Here is an 18582-nt window from a genome sequence, read left to right as displayed (position 1 = left end):
AGCAGCAACTCAAGTATTAGTCACCAACACGAAGAATAGTGAGATGCTGGACGGAGAAGGCAGACTCAATGCTGCAGGACTGTTTTGAGAATACTAATTGTAAGATTCATCCACCCAGGACTCATCTATCAACATCGAGGAATATACAGTACATAATCAGTCACAGGCTTCATTATGGAATGTGTTGAGCTTCTCCACCTGCATTGCTTGCTGTTTGGGGTTTTAGGCTGGGTTTCTGTACAGCACTTTGAGATATCAGCTGATGTACGAAGGGCTATATAAATAAATTTGATTTGATTTTGATTTGATTTGATGATGTTGTACTCGCAATAATCCGGACATACCCCAACCAAAAACCCTGGATGAACAGAGAAATCCGTACCATGCTGAGAGCCCGTAAGGCAGCATTCAATGTCAGCAGAACGAACCCTGATGACTCGCTGGCATGTGAAATGTACAAGGCAACCAGGTACGAGCTCAACAAATCCATTAGAGATGCAAAAAAACAATACAAACTCAAACTTGAATCGATGTCCGACAAGTCAGACTCACGACGCATGTGGCAAGGACTACAGGCTATCACGGATTACAAAGGCAAATCCAGCTGTGTGGTGCCCACCAAAGATTCCCTCCCAGATACGTTTATCACATTCTATGCTCGCTTTGAGGCAGACAATATTGAGCAATCCAGGAAGACTCTCGCTGCTCTGGACAACAAGGTGCTTTCGCTCTCAAAATAGTAAATATTCACAAAGCCTCCAGCCCAGATGGTATCCTTTGCCACGTCTTCAAAGTGTGTGATGACCAGCTGGCGTCTTCTCGGACATCTTAAACCTGCCCCTGTGCCAGTGCCCAAGAAAACCAAGGTGACATGCCTAAATGACTATCGCCCCGTCGCACTTACCGCTGTCACCATAAAGTGTTTTGATAGGCTGGTCATGGCCCACATCAGGGCCAGCATGCCAGGCACACTAGACCCTCTCCAATTTGCCCACTGCTCCAACAGATCCATGGAAGATGCCATTTCCATTGCCCTAACACATCTGGAGAAGACGAACACCTATGTGAGAATGCTGTTCAATGACTACAGTTCGGCATGTAACACTATTCTTCCGTCTAAGCTCCACACCAAGCTCTGGACACTGCAACTGGATCTTCCTGATGGGCAGACAACAGGCTGTGAGGCTGGGCAACAACACCTCCTCCACACTAACTCTTAACACAGGGGCCCCCAGGGGTGTGTCCTCAGCCCTCTGCTGTACTCCCTGTTCACCCATGACTGTGTGGCTTTGCACAAAGCTAACTCCATCATCAAGGTTGCTGATGACAACATGGTTGTAGGTCTGATAACCAATAACGACGAGTCAGCCTATAGGGAGGAGGTAAGTGAACTGGCTTTTGGTGCCAGGACAACAACCTCTCCTTCAACATCAGCTAAACAAAGGAGTTGATTGTTGACATCAGGAAGCAGAGGAGGGAACACGCCCCGATCCACATCAACGGGACTGCAGTAGAGAGAGTCAGCAGTTTTAAGTTCCTCTGCATCCACTTAACATGGACCAACAACACCACCACTTTTGTCAAGAGGGCAAAGGCGTGGAAAGTCATGTATACTGAGACTTTGTCAATTCTTTAAAAAATGATCTTTATTTAATATTGATTAATTATTGCAATAATGTAGCTGGTCGACCACACACTCCAAAGTGTGTGTTGCAGAGAGCTTAAACTTTACAGAGGAATCCGGGTTCTTATATAGCTGACACTAAGAATGCTTAGTCATGGCTGGTTCCACCCCTCCCATGCAGATCATGGGGCATCATATGCCACTTTGGGTTCATCTCGTGCTTATCTGCACATGGTGTTGTTTTAACCCCATCCGGTTTAGTTTCCCAAATACAAGAATGAATAGGAACAATGAGGGATTGTTCTACTCCTAGGCTATCGCAATCTCGGTTATACCCACCACATCATGTCTATGGAATACAGGCTGTAACTCAATTGTCAGCTCAAGCCCCCAGAGGCCCAACTCAGTCAGATAGACACAGGTGAGAGAGCATTATAACATAATCTTGTCATTTTTCTCTCATAGCGCAACAGCTCCTCTACTTCCTAAGACAGCTGAAGAAATTTGGCATGCCGCCCCTGGTCCTCTCCAAATACTACAGCTGCACCATGGAGAGCATCCTGACCGGTTGCATCACGGTCTGGTATGGGCGGTGAAGATGGTCCTGTACATCACTGGGGCTGTGTTCTAACCCATTCAGGACATCTACTCGAAACAGTGTGTTGGGAAGTCCCCCAACATCATCAAAGACCCGACACATCCCAGCCATGAGCTCTTCACTCCCTTACCACCAATCAGACGATATTGGAGCATGAGGTCAGATACCAACAGGCTGAGAGACAGTTTCTATCTACAAGCCATCAGACTGCTAAACACTTGAACTGGACTGACCACCTGCACCTTAGCACACATGCACACACATGCACTCACATGCACTCACTCATGCACACACCCACACACACATACTGTATATACAGTACATGCATGTTACACACACATCACAACTACTGCCACCAGACTCTTATTTACTATTACTAATACTGTAGAATTTAAACCTTTTTCATCCAATCCCCCCTTCCCTGACACGTGTAAATATTGGACTATAAATGTTGTCTTCCTGTAATTATACTTGTGCTAAAATGTCTATTCTATTCTACTAGCCATTTACTTTATGTTGATATTCTTATTTTATTATTTATTATTGTTGTTGCATTGTCGAGAAGGAACCTGGAAGAAAGCATTCATATGACAACAAAAGCATTGAAACTATCTTAGTACAGGACATTTCAACTGACGACCCACCCAAGCAGGCCTTGCTCCAAACGGACGATCCTAAGAGCTGAGTGAGTAGTCCTAGTGCATACCATACTATTCACCATTATGTTCATGCTTTGAGACACCCCTGCATCATCAGTCGACCCATAATCCTCTTCTCTTTAGAAAAGCTTGCATCCTCACCACAATTTCCTCAACAACAGCCATGTGATTTCATGTGAACGTACCTACAGCACTGATTACCTCTAAATGTACAGTAATCAATGTGGTCTTTACACATGCATGTGCATGCACACACACAGGCATGCTCACATGCAGACAAACGCACACATACACAGCCTCAAGGTGATTAACAGGAGATCAAGACATTGACTGTCTCTTAACCCTGTGATGAGAGTAAAAGAGCCACACTTGTGCTAAGACTTTCTGTGGTTTGGTGCTCGCCGATGATGGAGATGAGAGATTGTTGTGCAGAATTACAATGAAATATGATCCTCAGCAAGGATTTCAGTTAGAGTACAGGCTCTTCAAGCCATACCCATCCTGCCCTATTTTTACAGCCCAGCTTAATACCTGTACTCCGTCTACAAATAGCAACAAATAGCTTATTCCATCAAGTTTGTATGGGCCTACTCCATTTAATTCTATATGTTTATCCGACAACCATAGCCAAGGAAATGCAACAAAAGCCATGATATTACCTTGAGCAGGAATGAGAACATGTTATCTCAAGTTTGGTGTATTTGGTGTATGCAACACATGTACCCATGACACCAAATGTATGGAACAAGTGCAATGATGAGACGATAAACAAAAACAAAACAAAAACAATTCACCAGCTACCGAGATAAAATACTGTAGCATCAGAGCGCAATTTGAGAGAGAGGACGAGTATACTCACCATATTGATAGCATTTACTGGGCCGATACTGTTCACAAACATGTCCGTGTGGATCACGGTTGGTTTGACTGAAAGAAGAAAAAACAAGTGTAATGATGCACATTCGATGAACGATATGGGTATTCTATCTTTCTGTCTATCTTACATCGAGGCTACATAGCTTGTGGTGCTGTAGCAGTTAGTGAGTGTGAAATTATGGTATGGTGTTAGCTGCCCATGGTGCTGAAAATAAACTTTACCATACCCTGAACTGAATTCTCTCTCTCTCTCTCTCTCTCTCTCTCTCTCTCTCTCTCTCTCTCTCTCTCTCTCTCTCTCTCTCTCTCTCTCTCTCTCTCTCTCTCTCTCTCTCTCTCTCTCTCTCTCTCTCTCTCTCTCTCTCTCTCTCTCTCTCTCTCTCTCTCTCTCTCTCTCTCTCTCTCTCTCTCTCTCTCTCTCTCTCTCTCTCTCTTATATACACTGCTCAAAAAAATAAAGGGAACAACACAATGTAACTCCAATTCAATCACACTTCTGTGAAATCAAACTGTCCAGTGAGGAAGCAACACTGATTGACAATAGATTTCACATGCTGTTGTGCAAATGGAATAGACAACAGGTGGAAATTATAGGCAATTAGCAAGACACCCCCAATAAAGGAGTGGTTCTGCAGCTGGCGACCACAGACCACTTCTAAGTTCCTATGCTTCCTGGCTGATGTTTTGGTCACTTTTGAATGCTGGCGGTGCTTTCACTCTAGTGGTAGCATGAGACGGAGTCTACAACCCACACAAGTGGCTCAGGTAGTGCAGCTCATCCAGGATGGCACAGCTGTGGCAAGAAGGTTTGCTGTGTCTGTCAGCGTAGTGTCCAGAGCATGGAGGCGCTACCAGGAGACAGGCCAGTACATCAGGAGACGTGGAGCAGGCCGTAGGAGGGCAACAACCCAGCAGCAGAACCGCTACCTCCGCCTTTGTGCAAGGAGGAGCAGGAGGAGCACTGCCAGAGCCCTGCAAAATTACCTCCAGCAGGCCACAAATGTGCATGTGTCTGCTCAAATGGTCAGAAACAGACTCCATGAGGGTGGTATGAGGGCCCGACGTCCACAGGTGGGGGTTGTGCTTACAGCCCAACACCGTGCAGGACGTTTGGCATTTGCCAGAGAACACCAAGATTGTGCTCTTCACAGAAGTAAGCAGGTTCACACTGAGCACGTGACAGAGTGACAGAGTCTGGAGACGACGTGGAGAACGTTCTGCTGCCTGCAACATCCTCTAGCATGACCGGTTTGGCGGTGGGTCAGTCATGGTGTGGGGTGGCATTTATTTGGGGGGGCCGCACTCCATGTGCTCGCCAGAGGTAGCCTGACTGCCATTAGGTACCGAGATGAGATCCTCAGACCCCTTGTGAGACCATGTGTTGGTGCGGTTGGCCCTGGGTTCCTCCTAATGCAAGACAATGCTAGACCTCATGTGACTGGAGTGTGTCAGCAGTTCCTGCAAGAGGAAGGCATTGATGCTATGGACTGGCCTGCCCGTTCCCCAGACCTGAATCCAATTGAGCACATCTGGGACATCATGTCTCACTCCATCCACCACAGACCGTCCAGGAGTTGGCGGATGCTTTAGTCCAGGTCTGGGAGGAGATCCCTCAGGAGACCATCCGCCACCTCATCAGGAGCATGCCCAGGCATTGTAGGGAGGTCATACAGGCACGTGGAGGCCACACACACTACTGAGCCTCATTTTGACTTGTTTTAAGGACATTATATCAAAGTTGGATCAGCCTGTAGTGTGGTTTTCCACTTTAATTTTGAGTGTGACTCCAAATCCAGAACTTCATGGTTTGATGAATTTGATTTCCATTCATTATTTTTGTGTGATTTTGTTGTCAGCACATTCAACTATGTAAAGAAAAAAGTATTTAATAAGAATATTTCATTCATTCAGATCTAGGATGTGTTATTTTTGTGTTCCCTTTATTTTTTGAGCAGTGGATATATATATATATATATATAGAGAGAGAGAGAGTCTTTGAAAAACACTCAAAATATGGTGGCACACTAAATTAAATAAAGACATTCCCCACCACTTCTGAGAATGATAACATTAATGCGGTTATATAAACAAACTTCTACATCCTGGGAATACTCATCAAAGGTGCAATGACGTGTAAAGCCTGAAGCAAAACAATAAATGAAGCAAACTATCAGTACGTCCATTTGGATGTCCGATTTCATTTCACTCCAGGATGGCTCCATATTATATCTTGTTTATACCTGCACTCTATGAACCACACCATTTATTTTCACCCATAACGACAATCCAGCCTGTGCCCTTGTGATATCATAAATCGAGGAAAGGAAAATGTCTTCCCCCGTCCACCTCTCTTGTTTGCGCTATTGCTATACATAGACTGCAGCAGCATTAAAATTGAATGAGCTGCAAAATGGACTTCAAAAGAACTGTGGCAAAATCTGCAATGAATCCAAATCCCCGTTTTCAGTGCTTGGAGGAGAAAAAGCGCTCTTGGTTGTTGTTAGCTAATTATAACCCACTGTATCTGTGCAGTGATTTAAAGTACTTAAAGGGATACTTTGGGATTTTGGCAATGAAGCCCTTTATCTACTTCCCCAGAGTCAGATGAACTGGTTGAGACCATTTTTATGTCTCCGTGTGCAGTTTGAAGGAAGTTGCTAGAGAAATGACTAACTAGCGTTAGCACAATGACTGGAAGTCTATGGGTATGTGCTAGCATTCCAACTGCCTCTGATCTGGCGGACACACTAAACACACAGGCTTTGTTATCCGTAAATAAAACAAAAACAAGAAAATTGTGCCGTCTGGTTTGCTTAACATAAGGAATTTGAAATTATTTATACTTTTACTTTTGATACGGGTATTATTTTAAATCAAATAATTGTTTACTTTTACTCAAGTAGTATTTTAATGGTGACTTTCACTTTTACTTGAGTCATTTTCTATTAAGGTATCTTCACTTTTACTTCAGTTATGAAAATTGGTTACTTTTTCCACCACTGTATCTGTGTAACTCTGACAGTATGGGAGAACATGACAGGGTGCAAAATCAGATCATGTTTGATGGTAAGATGGTGGCGGCTGCCTCAGTACACTCTTAGGGGGAAAAAAGTGCTATCTAGAACCTTTAAGGGCACCCTTTGTATAACCCTTTATGGTTCCAGGTAAAACACTTTTGGGATCCATGTAGAACCCTTTCTACAGAGGTTTCTACATGGAACCCAAAAAGGTTATAACTTGAACTAAAAAGGGTTCTACATGGAACCAAAAAGGTTTCTTCTATGGGGACAGCCGAATGAGTGTAGATATACTGCAGCTACAGATGTAGGATCTTAATTGATCACTCTGTTGTTGCTGAGAATGGTCCTGCACCGCAGGAAATGCAGATGAGCTTAATGACATACACAAATTCACTGAACACCTGCACTAACGCATGGTTACATTAACATTATTGCACTTTTCTCGTAGCCTAATTTTGGTCAGCTAGTAGCCTAACCACTGATCATGCAACATTATGGACTAAACATTCAAATCCTGTCGCTGCAGAATCATTTTCCTGCGACGATACGGGTCAAATTAAGATCTTACCCCCGTATATATGCATTCTCTGTCTGAACATGGGAGCTGAGCCCAGCTGCCAGTCAAAGTGAAGGGAGAGAAAGCTACTTCACTGGCTCTATACTTGGCCCACAGCAGTGCAGTGACGGACAATGCTAATAGGCCCATGATGCATTACCAGCCCGTCCAGGTTTCACAGCTGACGCTGCCTCTGCATAACAATGCTACATGAGTCATACTGTGGTGGGCCTATGGTCTGTAGTCTGAATAGGCTCATTGAAATGAGAGGGCTGTCTTTGACGATGCTATCAGTGATGATGGTGTCTGTTCTTCCCTCATAGCTTGTGTTGACGATGTTGATGAGAATGGAGATTGGTAACGGGGAGGGCGGCCATAGCAGCAGCAGCCAATCAATGTGCGTTGATATGACACCTACCTCCTATATCTGGTCGCAGTTTGTTATCGTAGCCATCTAGTAGGCTGTTTAGGATGTTGGTGACATCGCTCTCGTACACTTTGGGAGTCAACACCCAAGTTTTGTTTGTCACTTCATCATCGTCGTTTTCAGTCTGGATGGAGCTGAGGAGAGAAAATGGGAACAGAGGAAATATGAATAAATTATTTTTCCACCAGCACTATAAGCAGCGAGGTCAAATGAAAAGAGGGAAACTCAGCGACTTTCCACAACATCAGCACAGCAAAGACCACGACATCACACTAGGCTAAGCTTGCTATGCGTTTAGGCTCCGTTCTTACAAATGTGCACTTCCCTCTGGTTGAAACCAAAGGACAAGCCAGAAACGGGATAAAAGGGCAGAACTCCTGCTGATTGCCACTGATCTCTATGTGTTGCCCTACATGAACGTCCTCACAAACTGACACCAGTCCCACAGCGCAGCTGGAACTGAGGATGACGGCAATGAATAGTGCCATAGTCCCCAAAAACACAGTTGTGAGGCAAAACTGGACGAGAGAACATTCCGTTACCAAAACCCTTTCATAAAACATTGAATAAATGCAAGGTACAAACATTTGATCTGTTGTTCCATTTCTGAGATTTTGTAAAGACAACCAAGAGTGCCCGTAGTCCCCAAAAACCCAGTTTGGGGAGAGATAATTCCGTTATCAAAACCCTTCCACATCCCTGAAGAAATGCAAGGTACAGACAGTGTTCCATTTGTGAGATTTTGTAAAAGGATTCTTTGGTTTTCTGCACTCTTTTCAGTGCTCAAGCAGAAGGGTCAGTCTTGTGACTTGGCTCACATCTGTAAAACATCTCAATGCATTAAGATGTCTCAACAATCCTCATAAATGTTTGCTTCACTCAGCCAAGAGTCAGCTAACTGAATTGCATGCAGAATAAAAAGGTGTTTTGCAATGGGTCTGGGAAACTGAGGCTGGAGACATGCATAGGCTAATAATGGTGCATTGGAGTACACCACAGATGAGCTTGATCTAGAAGTGCTAACGGCAACAAACTGCCATGAAGTGTGTGATCAGCCTAACAAACACAGATTGTGGGTTCTGGGAGGTTGTTACTGCCAATGGCACAATACGATGGAATATGAAGGATATAGATTGTATCAAAACTCACAGCTCCAGAGCTCACCCCAACTCAGTAACCATGGAATCTGAGCGATATATAATAAAACAACCTTGAGAACAGCCAGCCACCGGAAGCCCTTTGAGCAGAGAGGCTTTTGAGCTTGGAAAAAATGTTTCCATGGTGCAAAAACAAAAGACACACATCACATATCTCTCTAATGGCTTTTTCATGCACTTAGGTATGGTGCAGGATATCGTGTTTTGACTACCAGTCTTCCTCAGGCAGCGTTAAGTGCTCAATATTCCTATATGGCGTCACCCACCTCACATTAAAACTTCATAGATGGATTCAGGACGGCTTGGATCTTTTTGGGCTATCTTGGACACTGTAAATGGATCTGATTCGAATCATAGAACTAGAATGTACGTTGAAATAGAATGAACATTTTAGTTCTGTGGGTTTTAATCTAATACAGAGTTGAGCCAATGGCGTTCAGGTGCTGTGGCTCGGTTTTAACAGAACTCTGTGCTGTCAATGGAAATCCTCCAGAAGTGGCTGGGTGAAAGAGAAATCTGTGCATGTACCTCAGACAGATTTGAAGTATCAGTGGTTCATTTGGTAAAGGGAGGCCCATCAATATGTCCAAGCTAGAGTGTGATGCTGGAGTGCACTGGAGTGCACTAATATTATTGTAGCTCCCTCTATTGAGAAGGGCCTAGCTAACCACAAGAAGGCTGTTTCCTATTGTATACTCAAATGTTTAAATTGTCCTTTACGGTGGTTGCATCATGTGAAAACTGCTATCAGATGAAAGGAGAACTCAAATGTCAGCATGTGAAACACGGTCTTCGCGAAACCATTTAGGATGTATTTGAAAATGCAGGTTACTTGAGTACTGTTAAATATGCTGCCTGATTAAATGTTTATCAGAACCAATAATTAATCAAATACCAATATACATTTAGGACACCCAAATCAGTGACTAAACCATCATTTCAAATGTCACAAAAAAGGCGGTGGTAATTTCGATGTATATTTAAAATGGTCTCTTGAGCATAATATTGTCATGTTGAAAAATCCCTGCTTCCCTGTTGATAGTATGTCACATTTCCGTAAGCTATCATTTCCCTGTGTTTGTGACTGTGGCTAATGCTGGCACGGCCCTCCGAACTCTCTTCCCATGTAGCCAACCACACACAAGACACTAGGCAATCACTAGTCACTAGTCACCATGATCTTACAATCATTACACCTAATGAAGACTCATTATGCTAGCTAGCAGAATCTTAATGAAATACAATAACACAAACTGCCTTAATGGAGGTCCTCATACCACTTTGCGTGTTATTGCTATAGTGAAGGTACTAGGATATCCCTGGTGGAACAAGGTGAAAATGCCTATGTTTGTTCATTTCATGGAGAGTGAGATTGCAGTTTAGCAGAGATTTTATAAAATGGCTTCCCTCCTGGTGCCCTGTCCTGAGGACACAGAGCTATTAGTGACAGATCAACTGACCTGTGGTGGCCTGCCGTGATTAGCTCACCTCTTGCAGCAGCGATATTCGTGGACTCAGATGATCCTAACTAAATGGAATCAGACAGATTAGAAACATGAGGATTTGTTTCCCAACAATAAAAAAAAAATGAAAAAAGATGTTCTCAATGAGACTAACCTGGACAAATCAAGGTTAAATAACTAAATTAACAATGATGAAATAAAACCTAGGGCAGATTAGCCCAATTTGAGAGGCACAGGATGCTGGGTTTCATTTGTATCAACAGTTCAGATAAGAAAAAAGGACCAGAAGGCCTACACACAGGTTTGTGAGGGAACTTCTGATGAAGAGGAGTAGTAGGAAGGACCGGAGAACCAATGCACACTGTGGTAAGTGTTCATAGCATTTAATGAAGTACTGGAACACTGAACAAAACAATAAATAACCAACGAACAGTCCCGTAAAGTGAATGACAAAAACACTAAACAGGAAATAATCACGCACAACTCAAAAGTGAAACCCAGGCTACCTAAGTATGGTTCTCAATCAGGGACAACGATTGACAGCTGCCTCTGATTGAGAACCATACCAGGCCAAACACAGAACTCCCAAATTATAGAAAAAGGAACATAGACTGCCCACCCCAACTCACGCCCTGACCAGACTAAAACAAAGACAAAACAAAGGAACTAAGGTCTGAACGTGACAACTAGCTAGCAGAAGATGGCAAATCCCAGACAAAATCCAATAACACACTGAAGCTCAGTCCCTCCAGGATTTCTCTGGGATTTGTTGTGATATTTGCGGGCAAAAATGTTTTTGCTGCAGCAATTCTGACATTTTTGCATGGAAATATGCAATGGTTTTGTCCAATTTGTCGCAAAAAAATGCGTTGATGAAGGAAAACGTTTGTTGACGAGTCGCTTGATTGAACCATGTTCTGCTGTAAATGTGCGGCGATTGGTTGAAATTGCAAGCTTTATTTTTGTACTGCGGTGATGGGTCAGTTTTCTGCGATAATATTGTGACTAACAGATTTTTTTATGCGGAAATAGTACGGTGACGGGTCGAATGTGCAAGCCCTCCCATAACATGCAGGGAATTCTGAAACAAAACAAAAGTGATAGCAGAAGGCCTGAAAGCTGATAGGTTAAAACAGAACAGTTCAATTGAAAGATGGGACTACGTAAGGCCTACTGTAACTCCCTACACATTAAGTGTCATGCAGGTGGGAATTTAAGGAAGTAGGTTATATAAATGCTTTTTCACAGTATCAACCTCAGTTTACCCACTACAGTAGGCTTATGCCCTGTGCCCTTTGAAAATAAACTTGCTTTTTAGGATTAAGAATAGGCCCAGCGGCCCATATCCAGTGTCTTTCAGGATAATTGTAAAACACTACCCGCAGGCTAACACAGCAGTGACCATCCTGAGATACCTCACAGTCAGCGGTATCTTATGCACCAGGAAAATGAAGTGTTTAATGTAAAAGTATATATTAATCCCTATGGTCCTACTTCAGGATTATTGTAATACCGACTGGAAGGTCCTGGCTACATGTGTTATTAGTTCAACACTGAGACCCAAATCACAGTCGTATCCCAGAATCAAAAATTGTCCTCACATTTCCCCTATGGGTATCTGAGAGAACAAACTCGAGTCATGGCGGAGAAGTAAAGTCCCCTCAGGTTTTACCTATACATTACATGACATGACATTACCTATATATTACATTACATTACCTATATATGACATTACATTCTTCACATATAAATGCTTTCAACCAGGGAGAGAGAAGCTTAATCTCTTCATATTTTGTGAACAATTGTAAAAATGTGTTCCCAAAATAAGGCAGACATACCCAAAGCACATAAATAGATGTGCATGGCCAAACCTACAGGCCTTTCTATCTCCAATTCCTTCCATCAAAGAAAACAGAAAGAGCCAGCCACTTCATTGAAGTTTTGCCCTGTAGAGACATGAGACACCTGTAGGTCATTGTAACATAGACATTCTGAGGGATCACACTATAGATGCAGTTTGTCTGACATATGAGTTGTGTAATAGCAACAGATGCTATGATCAGGGCCAGTTTAACCCAATGGGCAACATGGGCTCCAACCCAGGGCAATGCTTCTGGCATGCCCATACAGTGACTTACATGACTTAAGCCCTTGGTTCCTATAAGCCCGTTGACAAATGTCCTCCATATGTCATACTGTAGTTGTGTATTGTTGTCATCTTTAACAAAAGGCTATTCAACCTGTCCAACATACATCCAACATTGTTGACTATGTCAAGTGAGATGAAAGAGAGTATACAGCGAGAGGACACATTGAGAGGAGCAAATTAACAATAGATATTTTGACAGTAGCGCCATGCTGAGTTTTTGCTGTACTGGAGCTCTGACTTGACCATCTAGTTAGTACATGGTGTGGGTACAGTGTGATTGCCTGAAATGGTTGCATAATGTATCAAACACGACACATTTATTTGATAAGGCACACCAATGTGATACAGCTACACCTATTGTTTTCTATGCCTCTGGCCTAGGGCCCACCTTAATCCAGCACTGTCAGGGCATGGCTTAATAATCATATTGTGATAATCCACTCAACACAGATTACCTGACCTGTGATGATCTATTGGCCTTTTGAAATCAGAGACATCACAACACAAAATGCCTGGGTGGGGTGGGGTCCAAGGGAGGGCCACTAGGCTACAGGTAGTCTCTCATTGTGACACTACTTCGTGCTGGCAAGGCCTTGGCACTTCCTGGGTTTACATCAGAGGGCATGTGTTTCCCCTGGGTGCCGATGCTACCAACAGTGAACTATGGGTGGTCGTGGAGCATGGCCCAGTATACTGTAAACCAAATAGTTGGAGTGGAAGTTTGTTATTGTTATGAGTATCTTATTGTATGAGTATCTTATTATTATGAATATCTTATTGTTACTAACAGTGGTTTCATAGGTCATACTCAGCATTGAAATTCAAATAGCTAGTAAGGAAATTGTAGTAACAACTATACCCTTCAAATAAATGTGTCAAAATAAAATCCCTATGCCTTTTGTAGGGACAGGCCAAACCTTATGTTGTACCTAGCCTTGACAGCCAATACAGTGTTGCTCTTTCACAGGTGTCTATGTATGTATCATGTAAGTATTCCTCCTAGAATTTACTAACTAGAATGCATCTTTACGGTGTCTTCGCAATCAAGGTGTTCATTACATGTCATGCATCTAATTAACATGCTCATGTGATCTGTGATATGACATAACCAAAGTACCCAGATGCATATACAGATCCTACTGTACATTTCGGAACTCTTAACCACAGAATCCTTTTAAATTAGGGTTGAATCACGTTAATAAAGGCCGAAATATGTGTGAATACAATTGCGCACACAGTGCAGACATTTTAATCTGGGCCAGAGAGCTCCTTGGTCACATTTTCCACGATGGTGATTGAATGAACACTGATCTATCACCCTCCATTTCTCACCCTCAAGGAGCACACAAGACAGAAGCGATGTGAGCCCTTAAACCATCTGCTTCCTTCTCAAGTGTTCATATTCTCTTGGTGCAAATGGCTGCCTTTTCGTGACAAGTCAACTGAGCATTTTCTTTCCACAGATTCAGGAGTTGGCAGTGAATCAGTATAATATTCTCAAACGTTAAGACATCAGGGTGGTCGTAGTCACAGTCCATCACCTTAAAAACAGGCTGGGAATGGTGATGCTTTGGATCTTGGAACATAAGGAACATACATCAATAGTCTATGCCTTCACCAGGTCTTCACATGTGCAATTAGGGTATACATTACATGCAAAAGTAGCTTACATTTACAATGGTTCAATATATAGATATGGTATGCTATTTTATACATATTTGTTCATGGCAATGGCTTTAAATATTATTCAGTTCTGAATAGCATTGCCCAGTAGCCCACAGAACCGTGATTATATTCCTTCTACAGCGAATACACCCGTGGAAATAATGGACATCCTGCAGATCCTCCCCAAAAACGGCTCTCTTGGAATCACGTTAAACATTACAGTGAACTCGTATGGCGGGGCCAACACTACCTAACCAACCTGTTAACATATCATTACAATGTGTGAAAACAATGGTTGACACGTAGCCTAACTAAACGAGTTCTGGTTCTGTAACAAGCCCCTATAATAAGCGACAGTGTATGATCGTGTCTGAGAGAAAGCATAAGACCAAAATTCGAGAAAACATAACATATTGAAATAACTGGGCTGGGCTCTCATTCTAGGAAGCAAAAAAAGACATATTCGCCCGGCCATACATGTATCTGGTGTCTACATTTTAATAAAAGCCTTACCTTGTAGGAAGATGAGCGAATAAAAACACCCAGAGAAATAGCTTCACAGGGAAGGAAGCATTCGCCATCGCTGTCGAGCATTTAGATGCTAAATTTGTAGGAGCCATTATCACCATCTTCTTTTCCTCTTTATTGCAGATGGACGGGTCCCCTTATTTACTGTCTATCCTCACGGTGATACATTACGCGAATAGCATAAGCGGCTCGCGTTAGCATTCGGTTTGGGAAAATGTAGACCTGCTGCAGTGTTGAGGAAAACGGTCACAAAACTGATTGAATCGAAGCAAGCTTGACCGATCATACGAAATAATAGTAAAAACTACATAAATACAACGGTTCCGGAATAGTCTAATATCCCAAATTTGAGAAATATATTGGATCGTCAGTCTGAATGCAGATTAACTCTGGGGTCAAAGAGGAACGGATGCACGTTGCTGCAGCACAGATCAACACATGCGTGGTTTCATCGCGCGGAAGCAGATATGTGGAGAGATGAACATAAACCTTAGCTTGCTACTATCCTTAAAATATGCACCCTAAATCGTTTTGGTTGCTATTTTGCTAGACTAGAAATGCCGCATAAAATGTTGAGAGAGAGTTGGTTTGGCAGGTTTGAGCGTCCGACAGACGTGTATTCAATTGGGTGCTACTAAATAGATCCAGCAAACAGCTAATATGGCGGTAAGAAGTATGCTATAGCTAAATCTTTCACATAGTAAACAATGGTAACAATATGTATTTCACTGAGCTGAAAATGTAATCTAGGCTATAGCCTACGCGACTAGTTGCCACCATGTACAGATCCCCTACGGTTTTGCTTTCAGCACCCCGGACAGCTCCCCCCCAGGTTTCCGCTTGCGATTGCAAACCTATTATCAAGAATTACGTTACGATGGTTGTGAAATTAAGATTTTATTTTATTAATCTTCAAACTGGAAGCTAGATTATGACATAGTTTTTTTTGCAAATGGGTATATTTCCATAGGTAAGAAAATGTATGACACGGTTTAGTTGTCAAGGGGCTTGATACAGGTTACACATTTAGAAAAAAAAGGTGCTATGTAGAACCTAAAAGTGTTCTTCGGCTGTCCCTTAATGAGAACCCTCTTGAATAACCCTTGTTGGTTCCTAGTAGAACCCTTTTGGTTCCAAGTAGAACCCTTTTGGAGTCCATGTTCTACATTGAACCCTAAATGGTTCTTATTAGAACCAAAAAGGGTTTTTACCTGGAACCAAAAAGGGTTTTCCTATGGGAACCGCCGAATAACCTTTTTGGAACCCTTTTTTCTAATAGTGTATTTGGTCTTGGAGGTTTGTAGCTCAGTGCTATTTTAACAACTGTCTTGTTAGCTGTAATGTATGAACACTGTGGTGTCCACTGGTCTCTTTTAGAGTATCCAAATGTGTTTAACACAGGGATTAATGTTCTTATTCTTATTTGCTGTAATTCATTCTGAGGTCACCTTGGGTAATTTACTATAACATAAAATCAGATAATATAATTTGTCTGACAAATTATATGATGGGAGACAGTTATACCTAAATGGTCAGTCCCCATTTACTCTCACCTGGGGGAAGATCCCCCCCCCCCAAAAAGTAAAATAATGTGTTTGAGAAGTGTCTGCAAGTTTGTGATGTCATCAAAGACATCACATGTGCTTAGCAGTCCTTTGAGGGTTGCCACTTTGGCTCGGATCTAAAGCAGCATTGTGCTCCCTGGAAGTATATGTACAGTACACTATATGCATAAATTAATTTGTGGAACATTGGCACATCTAAGCAGCATATCCAGTAGCATAGATTTCTAGAATGTATTCCATGGGAAATTGCTTCAATTAAAGTACAAGGTATGTATTTAAATCAACCAAATGCATAGCCTACACCATGAGACAACACATGACATTTGACCCTGATGTCATGTGCTGTCCTAGGGTTTGTCTTATGTTTTCCCTTCACAAATCAAATACTTTTGCCCAGCACTAACATGCTCAGTGTATCCAAAGAAGAAGATATGCTGAATTGAAAACAAACATTGTCAGAAAATCTTTGTCACAAAAAAGATAATCTTTCTCATCTGAATTCAACAGGCACAGATGTATCCAGTAGTCTACATCTTTTAATGGGATGCTTGCCAAAATCCCTCTGAACACTTAGCCCACACGCATACACAACAACAGACACGCATCGCTGAGGGTCCTATGAGGATAGCGGTGATTAACTGTTTGCATGTATCAATTCCACGTTGCATAGTAAATACTGTTTCATTCAGATACACATCAGGATCCAGTCTCCTTGCATCAACTCATATGCATATTAGCAATGACAAATCAGTGGTTAAACTTCATCCCATTGAATGGCTAGCCTTACCAGCTGCCTGTGTCATGCATAGATAGTGAGGTGCCTTGGTTTAATAATCAAAACCATGTACTCGTTTGTAACAATTGAAGCTTGGAGTGATATAATTATCTGTGGGAAATTTGAATGCTGGTTCACCAGGTCTACAATAATATCTTCAACAAGCACCTTTATTGAAAAGAAAGAGAGTATGCTGTCATATTTTTTATCGCCACATGAATGGTTTCGAACCCAATTTCTCAGCTGCGCCTGATGCTTAAGTTATCAGATTCACGAGCAATGTACTGCATGGCGACATGCGGAAAAGCTAGACGTTTCAGTCTCCTCGCCACCCACATATCTACACTGATGAGGAACTACATTTAGAGTGATGATAACAAAAACCTCACATGCCCATGTTTATATAACCCAGCAAACGTGTGCTTTTTGCACTGACCTGAAAAATAATTGGGATTTAATTAAATACAGAATCTAGTCTCAGGCAAGCCTCATGTTCCCCAGCAACGCCGGCCATATAACGCCACTGGATCTGTTTTGTTCCTAAACATTCCATTGTGTTTCTATTCGATGACTTAAAAAAAAGGAGATTCTGAAATCTTTTCCATATCATAACCACAGATAAATACAATTGAATGGTACCAGTGCAATATAATACTTCATTGTTCCATTTGTTTTTGGACAAAATACATAGTTACATCTGGAAAAAGAGGTCTTTGTAGATTATATGTGGTACAGTGAAAGAGCTCTGCGATGTGCAGAGGGGAGGTCTTGGTTTGATCTACAAGGGCAAAGAAGACAGAGGACAGCATTATTATTCATCTCCTACTGTCGTTGTTACTTTATATTCTCGCAATGACCCCTTTAGCCCGTAGCCAACACATGGTACACTGACATCCAATGGAGAGTGAAGAAGTCTATACTTAGCTTTGAACCTGTGTAGAATAAAACTTCTGTTGGAGGCTAATTATAATACTTTTACAACTAGTGGGTGTAAAGTCCATAAGCATTTAATGTCACCTGGAACAACAGAACGAACCAGATAATACCGGTATGAGCCTGTGTCATTTTTTTATGTTATTTCTTGAGGGGAGGCAGATTACACAACCTGAGTACACAGCCCAGGTTGAGGGCTTTATCAATCAGTTGTCTGCAGATTAATTCAACTCTTCTTGTTTAGTTCGGTGTTATATAAATGACACAGCTCTCCTGGTCACCTCACATGGACAGACATGATGAACAAAGAGCTTTACAACAGCTTGGAATGATTGCTGGATTTACTTACAGATTCTAGGGCTTTATGTCAATTTTCTGTCAACTAATCTGTGTACCATACTGGTGGAGCACGAATTCCAATAGTTGGTCACATACATTGTTTGCATTTTCATATATCAGAGGGATTAATGAATTATCTACATGGGCCCTATTTATACATGAATGTATAAATAGGAACATTTGTTTAATTTGCATAGTGGGGGAAACATCCTCTGTACAGATCACTGATAGACTTAATTCTTTATCAG

At 42.1% G+C, this 18582-nt stretch overlaps 1 protein-coding gene across 3 annotated transcripts in view; it reads right to left on the bottom strand.

The window, feature by feature from the left end:
* gabrg2 (gamma-aminobutyric acid type A receptor subunit gamma2) overlaps window positions 1–15459 on the bottom strand; it is a 66596-nt gene extending 51137 nt beyond the window's left edge. Inside the window, exons 1-3 of one of the 3 annotated variants that reach the window (XM_031826929.1) lie at window positions 14708–15459; window positions 7752–7894; window positions 3741–3808 (exon numbers count right to left, since the gene is read on the bottom strand). In XM_031826929.1, coding sequence (XP_031682789.1) covers window positions 3741–3808; window positions 7752–7894; window positions 14708–14823 — 327 coding nt within the window. In that variant the 5' untranslated portion in view covers window positions 14824–15459. The remainder of the gene's footprint in view (window positions 1–3740; window positions 3809–7751; window positions 7895–14707) is intronic. The other 2 variants (XM_020485901.2, XM_031826930.1) reach the window with 2 other exon arrangements.
* Between the last annotated feature and the right edge of the window lie 3123 nt (window positions 15460–18582).

Source organism: Oncorhynchus kisutch, linkage group LG6, assembly GCF_002021735.2.
Source record: "Oncorhynchus kisutch isolate 150728-3 linkage group LG6, Okis_V2, whole genome shotgun sequence".
NCBI lineage: Eukaryota > Metazoa > Chordata > Actinopteri > Salmoniformes > Salmonidae > Oncorhynchus > Oncorhynchus kisutch.
The sequence above is the reverse complement of the archived record's forward strand: the minus strand, read 5'-3'. Positions and strand labels throughout refer to the sequence as shown.